Source organism: Barbatula barbatula, assembly GCF_947034865.1.
Source record: "Barbatula barbatula genome assembly, chromosome: 22".
NCBI classification, from domain to species: domain Eukaryota; kingdom Metazoa; phylum Chordata; class Actinopteri; order Cypriniformes; family Nemacheilidae; genus Barbatula; species Barbatula barbatula.
The window spans coordinates 20,465,823-20,487,386 of NC_136785.1; the positions used below are offsets into that span (position 1 = coordinate 20,465,823).

The window sequence follows — 21,564 nt, forward strand, 5'->3', positions numbered from 1 at the left end:
TCATGTGTTCTGCACTGCATTCAAATACATCAGTCATTTACTGAATGTGTTAGGACACGCATGTGGTTTTCTTTTCTTTTTAAAGTGAATGAACGCATCTGGACAAACGACAGTACGTCATAACAAGACGTGTAGTTCTCCCACACCGGTATATTCAAGTGTTATCTGGTCCTAAAAGCAATGCGGACTCTCCAACAGAATCACAAAAGTTCAGATCAGCACACAACGAAAACCAGCGAGTACACAACATCTGACGAACAACATCATCATCATCATTCTGCTCAAGCTCTCGCGCACGCACACTGAGGTGAGATCAGACAGGTGATCGGATGACGCGCGTTTGTCTTTATTCAGTATATTTGTGTATATATATGTGTGTGTGTGCGCGGCGCGCTCCCGCCCCGCGCGCGTGTCATTGAGTTGATCTCTGCAAGGTGTCTCGCGCAGCATTGCGGTGCAGAAGTTGTGTGGTAACGTCTGTGATCGGACATCACTGTGTGTGTGTGTGTGTGTGTGTGCGTGTGTGTGTGTGAGTGAGTGTGAGTGAGTGAGATCGCTTCATTCATCGTGACAGGACACCAGACCGAATCCCACGGACATGTAATGCGGTAAGTGTTTCTGCTTCATCATCAGCCACAGGTCTACGGTATACCGAACGCTTCTGTTTATAATGTGCGTTCAGACGGTTATTGTGCGGGCTGTTGTCGTGGCGTCGCCTACATATGATTGTGAATCGCTTCGATGATTTGTCGATGACTCATTCAGAATAAGTTTTACAGACATCTGACACTGAATAACCTCAAATGCTCGTCATGTTAACTCTTGATAAAATATCATGATAGGAGTCAAATCTCTGAAAGATTATTGTACTTTACTGAATGAGATAGAAAACATATAAAAGGTATACAGTGACTGTGTATATATATATATATATATATATATATATATATATATAGTTGGTAGACATGCAAACACGACTTCTGGATTACAAATCAAAAACTTTTGACTGAAATATTTGATATCACTTATATCGAAGCAGGATCATTTTTGACAGATTTACAATATATTTCATTCTGTATTACCAACAAGAGCCTTAATATATTTTACAGTGAATAGTGTAGAAATGAAGTGATGTCTATTACGGGTGTGATAAGAACTCACAAGTTTTCTGGTTGAGCTGTCTGGTGATATCAGCACGATGAGGTTTATGGTGAAACGGCCACTTTAACGTCATATTATTATTTATAAAATAACATCCATTAAAGCTATTTTGCATTTTGTGATGTTCAGTTGAATGAAAGACTATTTTGATCATATATTTCATCACTGATCTCATCTCACGGCGGTGTCTATACGTCCAGCCATCAAATGCTCTGTGTGCCTTTTTCCTCTCTGCTGAAAAAACATAAGGAATTATAAACATACTGTATATACAGTAAGCGGTAGGTCGGAGAAACTAACTAAACAACTCACTTCCAGTCTGTGAATAATACAGTAACCGTTGTCTGATTACAATTCTCTTTGACTCTAATTACAAGTACTTGATTTTTGGAATGTCATGACGTCATCCAGATGACATTAAATCCATTGCTAGCCAGCTCTGAATACATGAATGTAACATGTAATGTCATGTAAAATGCAATCAGATAAAGTAGAGGTAAAGCTGCCTTTACAAGATCAGTTCACTTCATCTCTCTCATGTGTTCTGTCACAGGTGGATGTACTGAAGAGGTTTATACCCTCATTGACCAGCACAGGGATGTTTCTTCTTTAAAATCACCTCTTACGACGAGATGGGACTGGGACAATCCAGCAGAACGTCAGTCGATGATGACACGGCAGAGGGTAAGAATTATTGACACACATGCAAACACATTTGATTTGACTTACAGCATCTTAATAACTGTCTCTTCAACAAGGACATAAGAGATGAAATCAGTCAGTCGACAGTGAAAATCATCGAAGGGATAGGCCTGCTCCGCCATAAAATGAAAATCGGGTTGAAAAAAGTGGTACGATAACTCTAGGACCTCCGTTAGTCTTCGAAACACAAATTAGGCTGTGTTCACATTTGACTTCGGATGTTTGTAATGGTGTTTCTTTTGTAAAAAAAGTACACATGGCTGGTAATGACTTCGGAGGCATCGTTTGTGCACGAAGGCAGCTTAGAGAAACAGGTTCAGACCGGCTTCATTTATAAACAGAAAGCGACTTTGCAATTACCAATCACATATGTAAAAACTACAATACTCATTTCATGCTAGAAATGCAATCATAAGTGAATATAACTATGCTCCAACCGGCATTCCGGACGCCGTTTTATTTTTTCCTGAAAAAAGGTGCTTGACATAGGGCCAAAAGTTGAACTTTATTCAACCTCAAAATACCCTCTGAGCTGCAGAAAAAGGCGCTGGCGCTGGCGTTTAATAAAGCGCTCAGGACTTTTTTGTTTACTCCAATAATAATATAAAAACACATGCTAGCAGCTTCAAAAAAGAAGCTGTGTTCATATGTTCATATCTGACCACAGCCTTAAATAGTTTTGATGAGGTCTGGGAGTTTACTGACTCCCCCCATAGACAGCAATGTAATGTCACTTACAGTGGCTGTCTGCAGAATGAAGATAGAGGACTTGTGATGATGAACTGCAAGCGTAACATCTTCAGGCAGCAGTTCTGATGTTGTGGTAGAATACCTTTTAAAGATGGGAGGTTTATTTAGGACACGCCTTTGACTCTTCTGGAGGTGAGCTTAAAAAGAGTGTCAGTCTTTGCCCTAGAGATCACTTCAGACACACGGGCTGCAGGGTTTTTACACTCTGACTTTGGGAAAATGCGCACACTGTATATTTTCCATGTCACAACATAACTATGACATGACAATCACACAAAAAATAAAGACATTGTTTGGGATTTTTACATTTTTTAATTGATCTCATTTTCAGTAAGGTATGGTATTGTTAATATGAATGTTGTATTAATACATACTTGATATGCTGTTCAGATCCATATGAATATTAAAAGTGAAAAGTCATGTAGTGATGCTGAGAATGACAGTTAGTGTGTGACTGTAGGGAATATTCTGTAAGAGCTCAAGTGTTAAACCTATGTCTATATCCAAGTATAATTCCACATTTATTATGCTTAAGATATAAACACCATTTGGATCCAAAGCAAAGATTGAATTTAAGAATGCAAAGTGCCATTACAATATGTACACAATATTTATGCAATTAGTGTTATAACTGAAGGAGACAAACATATTTAACAACATCATTCAACGTCATTGTTCAATGTTATGCCACGACACTGACTTCATTTGACTTATATTGCATATTTGCAACTAAATGATGCCCTACAAAGAGCACAAATGACTAGTTTATTTATAAATAAGTCAATAGGTAAAGCAGATGTGGTGTGGTGTTTTTTAGATTAGAAGCTGTGTTAGATATGCAGTGTTAATATAGACGGAGGGAGGATGAATCAACTGTTTATCTGTAATGCTGAACAAACTGAAGCTGCTGTCAGCAAACAGCACACAGACTGAGAGATGAGACAGGTCACAGCGCTCTACACAATACAACCTCATCATGTGTTAATGTTACAATAGAGGACTGGTTTCAGTCTTATCCTATCAAAATGGACTAGTTTGATGCACTTATGTATTTTGTTGCCTATGTTGTTATAATTGCTTCCAATGTTTCCTCATCTGTAAGTCGCTTTGGATAAAAGCGTCTGCTAAAGGACTAAATGTAAATGTAAATCATCCTTCTCTCTACTAACTCCCTAGTTTCCACCAACAACAGCCAAGCAAATACTCAGATAGCTATAAGAAGCATCTAGCACTGAGTCTCAACACATGATGTTTGAATTCTATAGTCTTATTTAATGAACACTGCATATAGGAATTTATTGTGTGTCTGATATTTGACCTGTGTTTTGACTTCCATAACCTTTTATGTTTTGCTTATAGTCAATGTTTTCTTGTACAGCTGCGTTTATAACAATGAAACTTGTAAAAAAAATTGACTTGACTTGAATGTTAAACATGTTCTCGAATGATGATGATGATGATGATGAAGTGTGTTTTCTCTTCATGCACAGTCAACTTCGACCACTTTCAGATCCTGAGGGCCATTGGAAAAGGCAGTTTTGGGAAGGTAAGTTGTTGCTCGTATATTCACTACAAACACATTCTTTTCATTTAAATCTCAAGGAAATCCGCTGTGACTCTCTTCATCGATCAAGACTTCATTTAGAAGATTCAGTGAACAGACCCAGATTAAATTTGCCACGTCGACCTAAACACAAGTTAAATCACACTATACTGTATTCAGACTAACAGTGTTTACAAGCCCACGATGTTATTAAAGGCGTGTTTCATGCATTCTGACTTCTTTACAATGTTAAACGTGCTGGCTTCTCATGCTTGACGTTCCTGAGCTCGATACACTCCCCCAGTGTTCGTGCAGGTTTCTTTCGAACATGAAATCCGTTTCGTAACAACTTTTCTTAGTGCCATATTGGGCAGTTCACATGGAAAAGCACGAGCACAGCAAGGTGAAAGAAATAAACCAGCCCATACATCAACCGACGAGCGATAGGAAGACCCGCGTCCCGTCAAGATTGGCTGCGCTGTGGGCCTGCAGCTGCAGCTTGTTACTCTTGCGATAGTGAGAGAAGTTGAGCTGTTTGTTTGTGCACTTCATTTCAGTGATGATGTTATATACACGGTGGATATTAACTCTGCATTTAGAGATGGTTTGAAATTGAGAGTGTTTTTTAATAGATTTCCAACTTCATTGTGAGAGTCAAACATTTCTCTCATCAGCGCTTAACTTTTTGCTCCCAAAGGGTACTGAATGTCTTGCTGTCTTCACATGCTCCAATCGGCTGTAGCATAAACCAAAGAAAATGTAACAAAAATAGTCTTCCTGTGGACTATTTCGTACATCCATAAAGTGCCCGGACAGCTATCCCTTTTCAAAAAAGACATGAGAATGTTCAGATATGCATACATGTTGCATATAATGATAAAATGCTCAAATGAGACACGTCGAATGGAAATGACTATGATATTCGACAGTTAGGGTTCGTGAGAGGTTTATTAACAAAGCAGCACAACATGTTTTCGGGTAAACATTACTGTAATGAGATATTTATGTTCTATTTGAATTGATCTGGGAATGTAAATAGTGAGAATGTTTTTGATTTCTTCTTCTATAGGTATGCATTGTTCAGAAGAAGGACACCAAGAAGATGTATGCCATGAAGTACATGAACAAACTCAAGTGTGTCGAGCGCAACGAAGTGCGGAATGTTTTCAAAGAGCTTCAGATTATGCAGAAGCTTGAACATCCTTTCCTGGTGAACATCTGGTGAGTGACTACTGTAAACAATCTTCTGTTCTTCTGTCCCCTCACTGTGCTGGATTTAACACAATGACCTGGGAGTGTTTTAACAAGCCAGAAGCAGAAAGAAACTAAAGCCCTGCACCGATGACTCAAAACTGACACTCACATGCACTTCTCATAACACTTCATGATGCTGTTTTATTGGGAATGACAGGAGGGATGAGGAGCTGAACTCGGGTCACCGACCGTCACAGTCGTTCTGATGTCTAGTGATTATGAGCACATTGAGAGGAAGCAGACAGAATGCTGTTCTTCTTCTCAATGTGTTCTCTTCCTTTATGGTTTTGTGTTGAAAGATGGAAGCTAGCAGATGACGAGAGGAGCAAACATGGTTATTGGCTGATGGCCTTCTAAAAGTGGTCAAATATTAGTCCATCAAACGGTCTGGCTGATATATATATATATATATATATATATATATATATATATATATTGGTTCACCAGTATGTTCTCTCAGAGCGCATGAATGAGTAAATGACACGTGAATAAATCAATATGTAATGATGTCCAAGAGTGGTAAGAGAAACACACACGGCGTCTTATAATAATAGTGTGGCTGTATGGCACGATGAATGTGAGCGAGTCAGGTGAATGTTAATGCTGTTGGCAGGGGTTTGAAGTGAATGTTCACCCGCAGTGCTGCAGATGAGAGGAGGAGGAGGAGGAGGACATTTCTGCTGCTCCGACACACACTCAAGGTCAAACGACATACACACTACTGTTCTCCCTAAAAACACACACACACACACACACCGTAAACAAAGAATGACAAAAAACAATAGAATGAAGTGAAGTGAGTAAATGACTCTTTAAATGTAGAAAACATCAGGTCAGGGCAGATGGAGCTTCACAATCCCATAAAGAACCTTTAACATTTGAAGGACCTTTCTGTTTCACAAGAGGTTCTTTTTGGCTTCACACATTTTAAGCACTTTGTTTTTAAGAGTGTTGCTGATTCTTACTTTATTAAACAGGAACCTTTATCAAATGAAATATTCCTGTCAAGAATGACCCTCTAATCCTTCAAAGGTTCACAATAAGAGCATTAGAAACTATGACTGCCGTTTTCTGTTCTGATGGTTCCGATAGGTGTTTTTGAGGTGTTGTAATGATAATCTGCTGCACCATAAGCACTTTCACGTTGGTTTTGATGATCTGCTGTGAACGGTGGTCTTGTAATTCAGATTCTTGACTCAGCTTCACTGGAGAGATGTACTGAAGGTGAATCAATCTCTCACAGAATTCTGCTTGGATAGGAAAGTGGATTCACACCTTACGCTTTCTCAGCATCATGCTGTAATTTGGTCCTTCAGTGACAGCTTCAGCTGAGCAGACATTACACACACAGACACATCTGTCAATCAATGTCACATAGATCATCTACATCACCTCTCCTACCTTCTCAACACTCATCTACATGATGTGTTCCAGATCAGGAAAACAATCCTAAAAACACTTAACCTTAAAACTGGTGTTACATGCATTTGGTGGCGGCTGAGGAGATTCCCCTTTGCTTTGAGTGCCAAGAAAAGTGCTATATAAACGTAATGATTATTATTATTATTTATATTATGGGAAAGTTAACCCAAGAATGACAATTGAAGTCATTCCACAACTGTAAGACACAAAACCGTAGACAACCAAAAGAAAAGTAATCACAATGAGATAAAGACTTCATTATTTCTCATTATAAGCAGATTGACCAAAGGCCAACATAGCAAACTAAAAGCTCCTTCAACTACAGGTGTCATATTAACCCTGTTTTCCCGATAGGGATGTGCACGCATGTTCGAATATTCGATCCGCAATAACTTTTCCAATGTTAAAAATGGAAGATATGCACGTACAGTATTCCTTGAACACGTTGTGGACATCATGACCCTGAAAGTGTTCTGTCAAGTTGAAACTAAAGAAACTGCATAATGTGCCATTGTTTTTTTTTGCATCGCTTCTTTTGCTTTTAAGTGTATCTAGTTTTGTAAGACTATATATTAAAGCTTATCCAGTAATGGAAATAAGTAGATTGTAAATTTAAAATAAAAACTCAAATAATTTCCATAAGATAAATATAATTTATTTAAATTGAAGGGAAATGTTCCGTTTAGGATCCATGTTGCCTCTCCAAAACGTGTTTTCTGTCACATCCATAACTATGTTTTTCAATGGAAAGCTCGTCCATAGACTGATGTCTGGACTCTATCATCAGGGGTTTAGTCAAATATAAACAGATGATTCAATATATTGATAATATTGACATTCTCTAAGAATTAACGTCAGTAAAATGTCACATCCATACACTGGAATTGCCCACCTGGTGATAGACTTTGCTGTTATACAGTATACTGTATATTACAACAGTCCTTATTTAAATGCTAAAAATAATATTACACTATATATTTCTTGTGATAGTTGTAGAGTGATAATTCCTCGTTTGGAAAGTCATTTCCGTTTTATTTGTGTCAATTGCAAATCGTTGCAGTGTGTCGACTGCAAGTGGCGTCAGTTGCACAGGAAGCGGAGGGATGCACTTCTGCAGCCAGATGCTATTATTTTGTTTTGTTCTGTCTGTTTCTTTTTGTATTATCCCGCTCCGCTCAGGTTGAAATGCAGTTTTTATGTCTTTTTCTATTTTTTCAACATTAAAGTACCTGTAAACAGGATATAATATTAAATGCCATATGAACATTTAATGTTAATTATAAGCTTGATTTGAAATTGTAACTAAATTAATTAATTAACTCAATTTAAATAAACAAGCTCAAATATTTGAATATGAAACCGCCACGATAATGTGTTAATCATTCACATATTGTAATATTGCAAAGATTTCAGAATCTGTTTCAAAGTTTGCCTTAAGAGTCACAATGGTTACAAAAATGTTCTGCCTCTGTGTTTCCCTGATGAAATAAAAGAAAAAATAAACTACATTAAAGATGAAATTACATCATTTATTTCTTAAAACGATATTGCTATAGATATATGTATATATGAATTATTTCGGCCACAATAACCATGTAGGGAAATGTGATATAAGACCTACGCATAATAAAGAATCCAGCCTTTCCCTTATCTAACAATCTGCATAATACTGTATGTTTGAAAAATACCCTTTACTCTTACTGTTCTTACCAAATGTACAGTAATGTACCACGTATTTAAAGAAAGGTCGAATTCATGAATAAATTAAGATGTTAATCATTTTACAGCAGAATAAAGTTACCGTGACATTTACAATGGCAGAATCCACAGAAATCTCATTCATGCGGCTCAAGTTCAAAGTTAACTCGACTCAACAGTGGATCTACCACCCCCATCCATCACTTACTGTATAGCAACCAAAACACCCCTCCTCACATTACAAGATAGAGAGAGAACAAGACAGACACACAGAATGTCAAGCCAACAATTTAAGACATGAAACAGAACTGTATGATTATGAGGACAATGAGGCTTTTGTGGTTTTTGTTTGGTTTCGGTGGATTCGTTTTGTGTTTCTGTGGACTGAAGCAAAGAATAAGAGGAACAGCAGCACATTTTTGACCGTCACGCAAAATGAACTTTGAGACTTGATATCCATCCAAATGAAAGCCTCTTAAACCTCAACACACCGTATATTTTTTATTAAACTAAGGTTGTTTTTTTTTGCCAAGTAGAAGGTTTTCAAAACTCATTTATTTTATTAATAGAAAAATAAATGCTTTTTAGCAATTGGGTAGTTTCCATCACTGTGTTATTTGTCTTACCTCGTGTTTTTCTACAGACTTTTTTAAATTGCTAGTGGTACTAAGCTCTACTGTTCTTCACTGTACAGCACAGCACTATTCTGTACTGTACTAAACTATGCCACACTATACAATAATACACTGTCTTATACTGTACTATGATATGCTATGGAACGCTACACTACGCATCACTGCACTCAAATATAGAAAAGTGAAAGTGACCTATTTGTCAGTTATGGTGAACCATACCTGAAATGTGACCTCTGCATTTAACCCATCCAGAGAGTAGTGAACACAGGCACAGCGAGTTGTGAACACGCGTACACCCGGAGCAGTGGGCAGCTATCACTGCAGCGCCCGGGGAGCGAGTAGGGGTAAGGTGCCTAGCTCAAGGGCACCTCGGTTGTTACCCACCGGCCCTGAGGATCCAACCGGTTACCTTCTGGTCACAACTAAGCTACGCTACACAACACTGCACTATACTATACTGTACTGCACTGTACTATGCTATGAGATGCTATGCTATGCTATGGTTGAAGTTCCCAAGTGAGCATGTAGTACTTTTTTAAACCGTTGTGACACACTTAGCAAGTGCAAATATGTAACGTTAATTCGTGTGATGTTTCTAATTATGTGATAAAAGGGGTTTTAAAAAATACATAATTCTGAAGTTTTCAGCAATAAAATTTGCTACACTACACTACAAAATTATTTGTAAATATCTAATTATATAGTCAAGTAAGATTTATTTTCATACTGCTTTATTTGTCTGGTATCAAAGCAGCTGTACCCAAAAAGGCAAAAACCAAAGAAAAACACATGTTAGCCAAACATTGAATTAATAAAGTTAAAACCTTAAAAAGTAGTTTTATAATTTATACTGGAAAGGTTTCCGCAACATCTTGCGAGACCCGAGCAAAAGCAAAAAGTGTCCTGATTCATATCCAGAGCATGATGCATTTTGGGATACACTGAGCCCTGAATGCAGCTCGGCAGCGCTTTTGCAGATAGTTAAGGGCACTGCGCTTTACGGATTTAAGACATTGGACAGACTTGCGCTCTTACTTCCTGTCGCGTACACGCGCTCTCAAGTGGCCAAGACCGCACGTAGGGCTATTTGGACGCAGCCTTAGTCTCCCTATGTAAAATACCTCATTTTAACCCACTCTGAATGTTGGTTAGTGTGTTAATTAATCTCCCTAGTTAACGCACTAAACAGCTGAGGATTTGAATCAGGTGTTCTACATATATAGGGAGACATCTAAAACCTTCTGGAAGGCGGTGCCCGAGGACTAGGGTTGGGGATCACTGCTACACTATACAGTAATGTGCAACACTGTACTGATTCTGTCATAATTTACTGATTTTCTATATTTTTATTCTGTGAAACAGAAATGTTTATTTTAAATAATATTCATTTATATTCACAATGATAACATGGTCAGAAAAGCACCATAAACTCGATCTGTTCAACTTCCTAAGCCACAATACATAGGCCTATACATGGTTTCATCGGACACATGCACTGGCCCGAAGTTAAGTTCTGGTCTGTGTTTGGTTCGAATGTAACAATTTATTTTGCATTTAATTTGTATAAATATGAATTTATATGAATTGTATTCAATTAAATGAACACAATAGTCAACAGTTATAGATTCTTTGCAGAGGTCTATCAGATGTTTAGTTTAGGCCACATAATGTTTGTTTACGTTTTGGTCTATACAAACAGACTATTTACAATAATACAGCAAGGTTTATTCAGAACACCAAAAAATGTGTAAAACAGAATCTCATGTCATTTTGTCACGTTATGAAATGAAAGAGTCATTTTAATAGATGTCAACAGAGAGTGAGTGTCAGGAACAACTTGACATTGAACCCAATTGCAAGCAGCGGTAGGTGGTGATACAGTATAGTGTAATGACGGAGCATCATAAACAGGGCACAAAGCAAAACCAATCAACGCAGGACAGCAAACATAAGGGCATTAAATAGGGTTGTTAAATCATTAACAATCAATAATGAGGAGACAGGAGGGCGGGGAAAAAGACGAGACCAGTGAGAGCGAGCATGGCATGTCAAATACAAACAAGGCCATGTCTGTCTCACACAAAACACGTGGGTCTGTCATGATTCTGCCACAATACCAGAAGAGGCAGAATCATGACTAAATGTCTTTTTAAAATGTGTGTCTGCTGATGTAGACCTCTTGAGAACATCTTCAGTCATTGATGGACGAGCAACTGCAGACCACTGCATACATACATACACCAGGAAACATCTCCAATACTTTCATTCGGCTCATGTGCTTTTGCAGATTTAAGATTACGTTCACGTTATCATATTTAGTAGGTTAAATAATAATCTGAAAGTCTTTTCAGAATATGCCTCTGTTCATCAAATATTATACAAGTGTAATAATTCACAAAACATATGAAAGCTTAAAGTAGCTCCTAACTTGTGTCAGTGGGTAGGCCTGTTAGTGAGCTTGCTGACGTCATTCATCGCAGCAAAGTCACCTTGGCCTTTTCTCTTAGTTTAAGATTCGCTCTTGTCTTGAGTAAAGTTTGCTCTCAGAGCTGTGAATGGGGTTTAAGAGGAAAACTTTCACTGATCCACATGGTCCGCTGCTCACTGGATGACACGTCATTTCTCTCTCTAAATTACGGCACATGGAAATCAGGCTTATCAACAAAACCACTGTGACGTTAAAGGTCAAAGCTCTTGACTGTGTCTGCGTGTCTTTAGTCAGTGTTATTGTCAGACTGGATATTTGCATTGGAAGAGACACAGAAGTGATGGAATCTTTGGTGTGTTTATGGCAGGTACTCGTTTCAGGATGAAGAAGACATGTTCATGGTGGTTGATCTTCTTTTGGGTGGAGATCTGCGGTATCACCTGCAACAGAATGTGCACTTCACAGAGAACACAGTCAGACACTACGTGTGTGAAATCTCCCTCGCTCTGCACTACTTACGCAACAAACGCATCATCCACAGGTAAATCATTCTCTCATCATCAGAGAATTGAGTTGTATTTCATTCCATCTACACACATTAGTCCTATATGTTGTCTTTTGTAGTGGGGGCTGGTGTGTGTGTTTTTGCCACAGAGAACAGTCAATATCACCCCATTACAACATAGTATTTATGAATATTAGTGTCACAGCTGCCACAACAGACTTCCAACACAAATAACTTTCATTAAAAATACAAGTAAACAGGAGAATGAATAACAACAGAATACTGCACAAGAACAGAGACTAGACCCAGATCAAGGACAAGCAGGAGTGAATATCTACAGTTCTGATGATGAGGGTGATTGCAGGTGAGGGAGTGTGGAGGTTCATGGGACATGTAGTCCTTGGGTCAAGGAGTCAAGTCAAGTCAAGTCAGCTTTATTTATATAGCGCTTTTTACAATTTTCATTGTTACAAAGCAGCTGTACAAGAAAAAATGACTAAGTAAAACATAAAAGGTTATGGAATTCAAAACACAGGTCAAATATCAGACACACAATAAATTCCTATATGCAGTGTTAATTAAATAAGACAACCAAATTCTAGCAGCCCCCCCGGCCAGGCAAAACAGTGCAAAACAGTATGCAAACGGTGGCGAGGAACCCAAAACTCCATTGGAGGAGAAAAAAAACCTCGGAGGAAAACCAGGCCTAACCAGGGGATTCCAGTTCCCCTCTGGCAAAAACTGCTGCCTCTGCACAAGCTCAACAGTGCTTGCACAACAAGGCAAAATAAAAAAAATAGATTTCAAATTATCATTAATAATCTAATAGTGGCTGAAGTTTTGTAGAGTCGCCACGTCCTTCGTCCAGCTTTTGTCAGGTCTAGGAATGGATTGCGCCCTGCCCGCTCCGCTCTTGTAACCTTGGAACAATGAGACAAGACTGGCTGAGAGTAGAGCACTGTTCTGCACTCTTTGATGCAACAAATGCATCAGTTGTTATTGGAAGTGTCCCTGGTTCCGGTTGATCTAGCTAGTGCAGCCTAGATCTTTGAAATACATATATTATGATAATGTAGTGTATGCAAGATTAAAAAGATGCGTCTTTAGTCTAGATTTAAACTGACAGAGTGTGTCCGCCTCCCGGACATTGCAGGGAAGACTGTTCCAAAGTTTAGGCGCTAGATAAGAAAAGGATCTGCCGCCTGCACTTGATTACCAACTGACCTGACGCCTGAGAGCGTAGTGCACGTGATGGACTATAATACGTAAGAAGTTCACTCAAGTAGTGAGGAGCTAAACCATGCAAGGCTTTATAGGTAATAAGCAAGATTTTAAAATGTATGCGATGCTTTATAGGTAACCAGTGCAAGGTTGACAGAACCGGGCTAATATGCTCATACTTTTTTGTACGTGTAAGAACTCGAGCTGCCGCATTTTGGACCAGTTGGAGTTTTTGTAATAGGCCTGCAGGGCAACCACCTAATAGTGCATTACAGTAATCTAGTCTTGATGTCATAAAGGCATGAATAAGCTTCTCTGCATCTGATGGTGACAGCATATGATGTAGGTTAGATATATTTTTAAGATGGAAAAACGCAATCTTACAGGTGTTGGCGACCTGGTTCTCAAATGACAGAGTACTATCGAATATAAAGCCAAGATTCTTAGCTGAAGATGAGGGTTTTATGGAACATCCATCAATAGTTAAGCAGTATTCTCGGTTGTTACGTAGGGCGGTTTTCGGTCCGATAAGTAGCACTTCAGTTTTGTCCGAGTTCAGTAATAAAAAATTGCTACTCATCCACTTTTTTATATCGACTATGCATTCCACTATTCGATGGAATTGCTGTGTTTCGTGAGGCTTCGAGGAAATATAAAGTTGCGTATCATCAGCATAGCAGTGAAAGCTTATTCCGTGTCGCTTTATTATATCTCCTAGGGGTAGCATATATAATGCGAAGAGCATAGGCCCTAATACTGAGCCCTGTGGTACACCGTACTGGACTTGCGATTTGCGTGATACCTCATTGTTTATTTTTACATATTGGAAACGGTCGCATAAATAAGATCTAAGCCATTTCAAAGCTATTTCCTTAATACCGACATCATTTTCAAGTCTATGTAGGAGCGTGCTGTGGTCAATAGTGTCGAATGCAGCACTAAGATCTAGCAGCACCAATAAGGAGATACAACCTCGGTCAGACGCCATAAGCAGATCATTTGTAACTCTAATCAGAGCAGTCTCTGTACTGTGATGTGCTCTAAATCCAGACTGGAAATCTTCATTAATCTCATTCCTTTGGAGGAAGGAACATATTTGAGTTGAGACTACTTTCTCCAGAACTTTAGAAAAGAAAGGTAGATTCGAAATAGGTCTATAGTTAACTAGTTCTCCAGGGTCCAGATGGGGTTTTTTGACAAGGGGCCTTATAACAGCCACCTTATATGCTTTAGGCATATGTCCTAATGTCAGAGATGAGTTAATAATGCTAAGTAGAGGATCTATAATTTCTGGGAGCATCTCTTTCAGAAGATTTGTAGGGATAGGGTCTAGCATGCATGTAGTCGATTTAGATGATCTAATGATTTTCGATAGTTCATCGTGATCTATAGTAGAAAATAAACATAATTTCTCCTTAGGGGTGCTGTAGTTAGTCATATGTTCAGCGGGTTTCGCATCTGGTTGCATAGTTATAATTTTCTCTCGAATATCTTGGATTTTATTTGTGAAATAGTTCATAAAATCATCACTGCTATGCTGGTATACAGCATCAGAAGTCGCTGACGATTTATTTTTGGTTAATTTAGCCACTGTATCAAATAAAAACCTAGGGTTATTTTGGTTTTCTTCTATTAATGATGAAATGTAGGCGGATCGAGACGTTTTTAGGGCTTTCCTGTATTTTCTTGTACTATCCTTCCAGGCAGTACGAAATACCTCTAATTTAGTCTTCTTAAAGTTGCGCTCCATTTTTCGAGCCTGAGTGTGTTCATTTTTCCACGGTGTCGGTCTGTCATTTTTAATCTTCTTTAAGCGCAGGGGAGCAACTATGTCTAGCGTTTCCGAGAAGGTGGCATTAATATTTTCAATGGTAAAGTCAAGATCTTCAACGTTATTACTCATGCTAGAGATTTGAGACAATTCAGGCAAATTATCAAGAAACGCACCTTTTGTAGTCGAAGTTATTGTTCTACAATATTTGTAACTTGGAGTTTGATTTGCCACCATTGGGTATTGAAGCAAGCATGATACCAGATAATGATCTGAGATGTCTTCGCTCTGCTGAAGGATTTTAACATCAACCACGTTTATACCGTAAGACAAAATTAAATCTAAAGTATGATTACGAAGGTGAGTAGGTCCTGACACATGTTGACTAACGCCCATGGAGTTAAGAGTGTCTTTAAAAGCCATTCCTAAAGCATCTGTATTATTATCTACATGAATGTTAAAGTCCCCAGCAACAAGGACTCTGTCTGCAGACAGTACTAGTTCTGATAAGAACCCACCAAATTCTTTAATAAAATCTGTGTGGTGACCTGGAGGCCTATATACAATAGCCAGAGTAAATTTTAAAGATGTTTTGTCCTTATTATTAGGTGTTGATGCATCAAGTACCATGACTTCAAAAGAATTGTATTTAGGATTAGACTTCTGGGAAATGCTAAAAGAGTTACGGTAAAGTGCAGCAACACCTCCCCCTCTGCCTTTTAGGCGAGGCTCGTGTGTATAATAGTAATCTTGGGGGACAGACTCATTTAAAGCAATATAATCATCTGGCTTTAGCCATGTTTCTGTGAGACAGAGCATGTCTATTTTATGATCTGTTATCATATCATTAACAAAAAGTGCTTTTTTAGAGATCTAATATTTAGCAATCCGAGTCGTAACAGTTGATTATCTGTATTATGTTCATGTTTAGCTAGTTTAACGTTAATTAAATTACCTTTGAGAGGTTTACGCTTTATTTTATGTTTGCTAATCCGGGGGACAGACACAGTCTCTATTTTATGATGTTTGGGAGAAAGTATTATCGCATGTTGTGTATTATGTGTGTTCTGCAACGTGAGACGGCAAGCAGACCGTTGGTTAAGCCATTCAGTCTGCTCCCTGACCTGGGCCCCAGTGAGTCAAGTTTTAGCATTAAGACTATGTGCCATATTTCTAGAGAGTAGAGAAGCTCCAGCCCAGGAGGGGTGGAGACCATCTCTTTTCAACAGGTCAGGTCTGCCCTCAAAACTCTTCCAGTTATTTATAAAAACTATATCATTCTGCAGGCACCACTCAAACAACCAGCCATTTAGATATGATAATCTGCTATGTATCTCATCACCACGATAAGCGGGAGGGGGCCAGAGAATATTACAGTGTCTGACATCGTGCTTGCGAGCTCACACACCTCTTTAATATTATCTCTAGTGATCTCCGATTGACGGAGTCGAACATCATTTGTGCCGACGTGAATAACAATCTTACTGAATTTACGATTAGCCTTAGCCAGCACATTTAAATTTGACTTGATGTCAGGCGCTCTGGCTCCCGGTAAACATTTGACTATGGTGGCTGGTGCCTCTATGTTAACGTTCCGAACAATAGAATCACCTATAACTAGGGCACTTTCAGCAGGTTTCTCAGTCGGTGCGTCACTGAGCGGGGCAAACCTGATCAAGACTGTAGTCGGAACGGTTGAGTGGTGTTTTGACCTGCGACTACACCGTCTCACAGTCACAAAGCTTCCCAGCTGCGGGGGTAGTTCAACCGGAACCGAACTGTGCGCGCTAATATTGCTCGCATCCAAAGTGTTTTCTAAGCTCCTTACATTCTTACTATCCTCAGATAAAGATTGGATACGAGACTCTAATACTATGATCTTCTCTGTCAGCCTAGCTATTTCCCTGCATTTATCGCATGTAAAACCCTCGCTGCTGACAGAGAAGGCTAAGCTAAACATATGACATGAGGTGCAAGTGACAATAATAAGAGAAGAAGCCATAACTCACCGGGTTTGAAGAGTTATTCCAACTTACCAAGGTTGCTCGATGAATCTTAGTATATACGCTTTAGAGAGAAACCGTTAGCACACAAGACAGCTAGAAGGCGAGATGATATTTAGCAGTGTAAACAGAAAGCCCGCTAGCACGCTTGTGCTATGCTAACGGCGCTGAGTGTTTTGGTTTAAGATTTTCAAGTAAATAACCAGGAGACGGTTATTGAGATATCAGGATAAGTTAGCAACGACAGTGATAATTAACAATGTATGCTATGAATAAAATACACTAATATGAAAGAAGTGCAAGTTAAGTGATACAACAACCTGATTCCGTGTTGTATTAGAGGGGAGAGGTGAAGCACGTTTTGTGGGAGGGAGAGAAACCTGGAGAAAGTGTGAGTTAAACAAATGATATAAAACACTACAGTGCAATATTAACACACTTGCCAAGAAAATTAAGTTTAAATCAGAATCCAGACAAAGTGTGAATGTTTTGATAGCCTCTGACAGTATGAATGTAATGCATTCAATCAGTTCTTCAAGCACAGTTAAGCCTCTCTGTGTCTCTGTATAAGTTCTTATAGACCTGGGGCCCATTTCAATAAGGAGGATCAACCAACACTGAGTTAAAAGGTGAACTCTGAGGTGATTTACACCGAGATGAGAAACTTTGAGTGTTTGGTTTCAGAACAGCTGGTTTGAGTTAGTTCTATCAACTCTGGGCAGACTTACCTTGAGCTGAGCACTTGTGCCACCACTAAGACCAGCCATGATCAATGGGATGATTCACCATGGCAACAGAACCAAAAAATGCAACATGGCAGCAGAAAGTGCTTGAGAACGAGGCAGACCACCTCTGCCAAAGGGAGATAAAACTTGGAATACCTACACACGTCTCACCGGTGGGGAGAACTCATTGGAGTAGTAGTGCGGGGCCCCAACGAGGGGTGCACGGAAGCGGTGGAGTCCACCGAGGGGAGGTCACAGGTTCACCGACAGGTGAACCAAGAGTGAGAAAGCATCAGACAGGACTACCCAAGGAGGGGAGTCACTACGCCTACCTGCTGTCCCCTAACACAGACAAAGAGCACGGGAGCTCTGTGTTAAGTCCGAGAAGAGGCGCAGGGCTCATACTGGAGATGACAGGGAGAGGGATGGGACTTCCTCCCAGGGGGAGTACCTGAAGGGGGACAGCACGCCACAGACCAGAGCACACTGTGTTGCGGTATGCGCAGCAGGGCGAGAAGAGACACCACTTATAGTGACAGTCGTCTTGTGGTTGGTGCTCTTGCCCAAGTGACCATGCTCACAACATTAGACAGATGAGAGCTGTGGGGAGTGAGACGCTGAGTTGTTAAAAAAATCAATTGTTTTTTGCTGAGGGGGGGCTTTAGGGGCTTGAGCCCAGGCCCTTTTTCTTCCTTGAGAGAAAATCGCCTTTCAAACAATTGGGTGAGTGTGAGGGATTTAAAGTGGTGGTCTTAATATATTTCACATTTTGTTTGGAAGAAATTTAAATAAATAAGAGAAGTGCCCTTGCTGACCCTGTGTCTCGCTGTCTTGTGGTGTTCGTGGTGGATTTAAGCTGTTATTTAATTTTATTCGTTTAAAATAAACGGGAGCAGTTTGAATGTGCTCTTGTTGGATTGGTGTTGGCGGGTGAAGCCGTTGAAGATCTACTGGCTTCTACGGTGCCGAGCCGGATTTATTCAAGAGACTTCTTGCTATTTTTACGATATGATAATCACGCCTTCGATTTAAAGATTCCAATAAGTGGATGCTTGCGCAACCGAAGGAGATCAAGAATGAAGAAGCGAGGGTCAAGAGGAGGAATTTGCAACAGATTGCAGAGGCGAGGAAGCCGTCACCCCCTTCCAGTGATCACACTGTCTAACGTGAGATCTCTCAACAACAAAATGGATGAGGTTGTGCTTCGGGTCAAACAAGAGGAGGAATTTCGGAGCAGTAATCTCATCTGTTTCACGGAAACATGGTTAAAGGAAGACCACAGTGTGGACATCGAGGGATTTACCACTATACACGCCAACAGAGATGGTAAAATCGCGGAAATCTGTTGGTGGGGGACTCTGCATGTATGTTGATAAGAAATGGTCATCACAGTATACTATAATTGAACAGACTTGTACCCCGGACTATGAGACTTGGCTGTATCTTTTCGACCCTCCTATCTGCCGCGGGAATTTGGTCAAATAACCATATTCCTAGTATATGTACCAGGTCCTAATAATAAAGAGGTGGTGGAACATATTGCAGTGTGCTTTAATAGGATCCTGACAAAGTCGGCAGACCAACCAGTCTTCATACTAGGGGATTTTAATACACTTTCATTAATAGAGACTCTTCCGCACTTGCAACAATACATTGATTGTCCATCCGTTTCTCACGCTCACTGGATTTGTGTTATGGCAACATTGATGATGCATACAAGGCAGAATGTCGATCACCGATTGGTAGATCGGTTCACAATGTTATCCATCTCCTGCCAAAATACAGACAACTTGTAAGAAGGGATAAACCAGTGGAAAAGAGAATTCAGGTCTGGAGTAAGGACAAAGAAGACATGTTAAAGGACTGCTTTTGCACTACAAACTGGGATGTCTTTTTGATACATGTAGAGACCCTCACAAACTTAATCACTGTATTACCTCTTATATTAAATTTTGTAAAGAAACAGTTATTGACACTTAAATGAAAGCTAAAATAGATTTTAAACAAGGTAGAGGATCAGTTAGCGAATCAAGATGCAAGGTGTGCTTGGCAAGGTTTGAATAAGATGATGGGGCGTGACTCAAGAAATGTTAATAATTATATTAATATAGGGATGGATATTTTTAAATGGGTCAATGATCTGAATTTGTTTTATGGAAGGTATGATGCAGCCGACAATTGGGAAAGGATTGAAGAAATAAGTGATAAGATCCCAGTGGGGCGACACATTTGGTTGACAGGGGACCAAATTAGAAGGTCCCTTAAATGCATTAAGCCCTATAAAGCGCCGGGTCCAGATGGTCTTAAGGGCAGAGTTTTAAAGATATGCGTAAATTAACTTACTGACCCCCTAACAAAATTATTTCAGGTTTTATTAGACTTACAGATTGTACCAAATACATGGAAGTTATCTTTTATACGACCTATTCCGAAAAAAGGGAGAGCAAAAAATGTAGAGGACTTTCGTCCTGTGGCGTTAACCTCAATACTAGCTAAATGCATGGCAAGAGTAGTTAGTCATCATCTAAAATCATACATATCAGAACAATTAGATGTACTGCAATTTGCATATAAATCACAAAGAGGAACAGAGGACGCAACGCTCACTATGGTCGATACAATTGCTAGTCATTTACAACAAGCACAGGCTTATGTGCGTGTTCTTTTTATTGATTATACCTCTGCCTTTAATACCATGCAGATACATTTACTTTTGGAACGTCTCCTGGTTCTAGGTGTGAATGGGGGAATAGTTAATTGGATAAAGAATTTTCTAACAAATCGACCACAGCGAGTTTGTGCTCAGGGGTTCAAATCAGATATAATTTCTCTAAACACGGGGGCACCCCAAGGATGAGTCCTGTCACCTCTTTTATTTTCTGTTTATACAAATAGTTTAAGAGTGCAGAATGAGAATTACAAACTATATAAATATGCAGATGATATGGCACTTGTAGCACTTCTATGGAAAGGCCGTGTACATTTTGAGTACGAGGAGCAGGTTTTAAAACTAGAAAAATGGTGTAAAGAAAGTTCCTTATTGATAAATGTAAGTAAAACAAAAGAGTTGATTTTAAATCACTCAGAGCCTCTGACAAAAATAATGTTATGTGATCAAATTGTTGAAGTTGTGAAAACTTTTAAGTATTTAGGAATCATGATTGACTGTAAATTGAACTTCTCTGATAATGTGGCTCTTATTTGTAAGAAAGCAAATCAAAGGCTATTTTTGCTAAGGAAATTAAATGAATTTTATGTGAGCAAAGCTGTGCTACAAAGAGTTTATACAGGTCTAATTGAGAGTGTTTTAGGATATAATATAACTGTGTGGTTCGGACGAGTTACTTCCGCGAATAAAGTCAAATTATATCGAGTTATAAGAGTAGCAGGAAAAATTATAGGATAATAGCAAAAGTCAGTCGCTCAGTTATAGCAAATTGCTGTACAGAAAAAAGCTTTGATCATAACAGGAGACACAACACACCCCTTGAATCATGTTTTTGAATTAATACCATCACGTCGTCGTTACGGAACACCAAAAGCAATTAAAGCCATATATAAACAAACGTTCGTACCAAATGCAATTAGTCTCTTGAATAAGAGGTAGGAAATGTGAATATTTAATATTGTTATTATGGATGTTGTGTATTGTCAATTGTTCTGTGTTGTATGGCGAGACCAAAGATCAATTTTCAGCTTGGGCTGAACAATAAAGTACTACAAACAAAATAATATAGTGCATCACA

The 21,564-nt window shown here is 39.1% G+C and overlaps 1 protein-coding gene across 1 annotated transcript in view; it reads left to right on the forward strand.

Annotated features, from left to right (window-relative positions):
- Positions 1–309: 309 nt before the first annotated feature.
- stk32a (serine/threonine kinase 32A) overlaps positions 310–21,564 on the forward strand; it is a 60,035-nt gene continuing 38,780 nt past the window's right edge. The window contains exons 1-5 of the mRNA XM_079487502.1: positions 310–608; positions 1,715–1,845; positions 4,104–4,159; positions 5,226–5,377; positions 11,961–12,134. Coding sequence (XP_079343628.1) covers positions 1,794–1,845; positions 4,104–4,159; positions 5,226–5,377; positions 11,961–12,134 — 434 coding nt within the window. The 5' untranslated portion in view covers positions 310–608; positions 1,715–1,793. The remainder of the gene's footprint in view (positions 609–1,714; positions 1,846–4,103; positions 4,160–5,225; positions 5,378–11,960; positions 12,135–21,564) is intronic.